Source organism: Octopus bimaculoides, chromosome 13, assembly GCF_001194135.2.
Source record: "Octopus bimaculoides isolate UCB-OBI-ISO-001 chromosome 13, ASM119413v2, whole genome shotgun sequence".
NCBI lineage: Eukaryota > Metazoa > Mollusca > Cephalopoda > Octopoda > Octopodidae > Octopus > Octopus bimaculoides.
In genome coordinates this window covers 8,265,862-8,267,191 of record NC_068993.1, presented here as the reverse complement: position 1 = coordinate 8,267,191, position 1,330 = coordinate 8,265,862, and the positions used below count along the sequence as shown (strand labels likewise).

Sequence of the window (1,330 nt, the reverse complement as noted above, 5' to 3'; positions counted from 1 at the left end):
ATGAGGTTGTTGCATAATTATTGCGGCTTTTATTCAATAAATTTTATTCAAGGAAAACAATAACGATATTTAACAAAAAACATCTTTAAATGACAGTCTGACCGTCTGCCAAGCAAATGGGAAGCAGTAATTGAAGTAGATGGTGAATATGCTCCGGAATAATTATTTAAAGCTGGTTTTGTTTACATTTTGTTATTGTTGTTGTTGAATAAAATTTATTGAAACAAAAATAAGCCGTTATAATTATGCACCAACCTAATATATACACGAGTAGGGTGTACCTGGATTTAAGTAAAACAAAATACAGGTGGATCAGTAAATTATGATTTTATTCTACATATTCCTCTTTCAAATTCACACTCTTATCTCGGTGGTCCTTCAGTTTTTCTATGCCATTTAAAAAACTCGGAAGGTTACGCCTCCATCCAAGCATTTCATCAAAAACCCTCGTATAAATGTATACATGCCTGCGTGTATGTGCGTGTGCACGTATGTATGTGTGTATGCGTATGTGTATGTGTGTGTATATGTGTCAGTGTGTGTGTCTGTGTGTGCGTGCGAATGTTAGTGTATTTCAATAGCAATGATTGATTACCGCTCAAAGCACTTCATACTTCGAATTTCTTTAGAATTTTATAGTCTCTGGCTAATTGTTAATTAAGAGGCTTATTAAACTTGAGGCTTCAAAGAACAATGGATTCATTGTTACAAACATGATACATTTAGAGATAACTAATATTCATGCAAAAAATAGCATGAAATAATGTTTGAAAATAAACAACATATTAAGTGATTTCTAAGAAAAGTGAGCTCTTAGACAAATGACTTTTTTGTTCTAAGCGGCTGAAGTGTGATTTAATGATGTAATTGCTTAAGTAGTCTATATCAGCCAACTTAAAATAAGCGTTCATCCTGCTCTTTTGATCTTATATTTGTTTTCAATATCGTATCCTTAATCTAAACTGTACACGGATCACATTAATCGCTATAAATATAGAACCGATCGTATTCTTGTTACACAGTCGTCTATCATCTGTAACTGTCGAACTTCTGTCTCATTAGCGAGCAATTGTGTGTCGAATTTTGAGAAGACGAAGCGAAAAGAAAAACAATGGTTGCGATTAAGGTAATCTTCTGTTTAGCTGTAATGGTATGTCTGGCTAATGGTGCTGTCATAAAGTTGGATCCAAAGATAAGTAAAGGTAAGTGGTAATCCATTTCTATACAGTATACACGTCCGTCCGTCCATCCATCCATCCATCCATCCATCTGTACACACACACACATATGTATAATATATACTTATATATATATATATATATATATATAT

The 1,330-nt window shown here is 33.2% G+C and overlaps 1 protein-coding gene across 1 annotated transcript in view; it reads left to right on the top strand.

Moving 5' to 3' along the window:
- The first annotated feature begins 949 nt into the window (after positions 1-949).
- LOC106876301 (uncharacterized) overlaps positions 950-1,330 on the top strand; it is an 8,057-nt gene continuing 7,676 nt past the window's right edge. Inside the window, exon 1 of the mRNA XM_014924799.2 lies at positions 950-1,202. Within this exon, the coding sequence (XP_014780285.1) occupies positions 1,112-1,202 (91 nt within the window). The 5' untranslated portion in view covers positions 950-1,111. The remainder of the gene's footprint in view (positions 1,203-1,330) is intronic.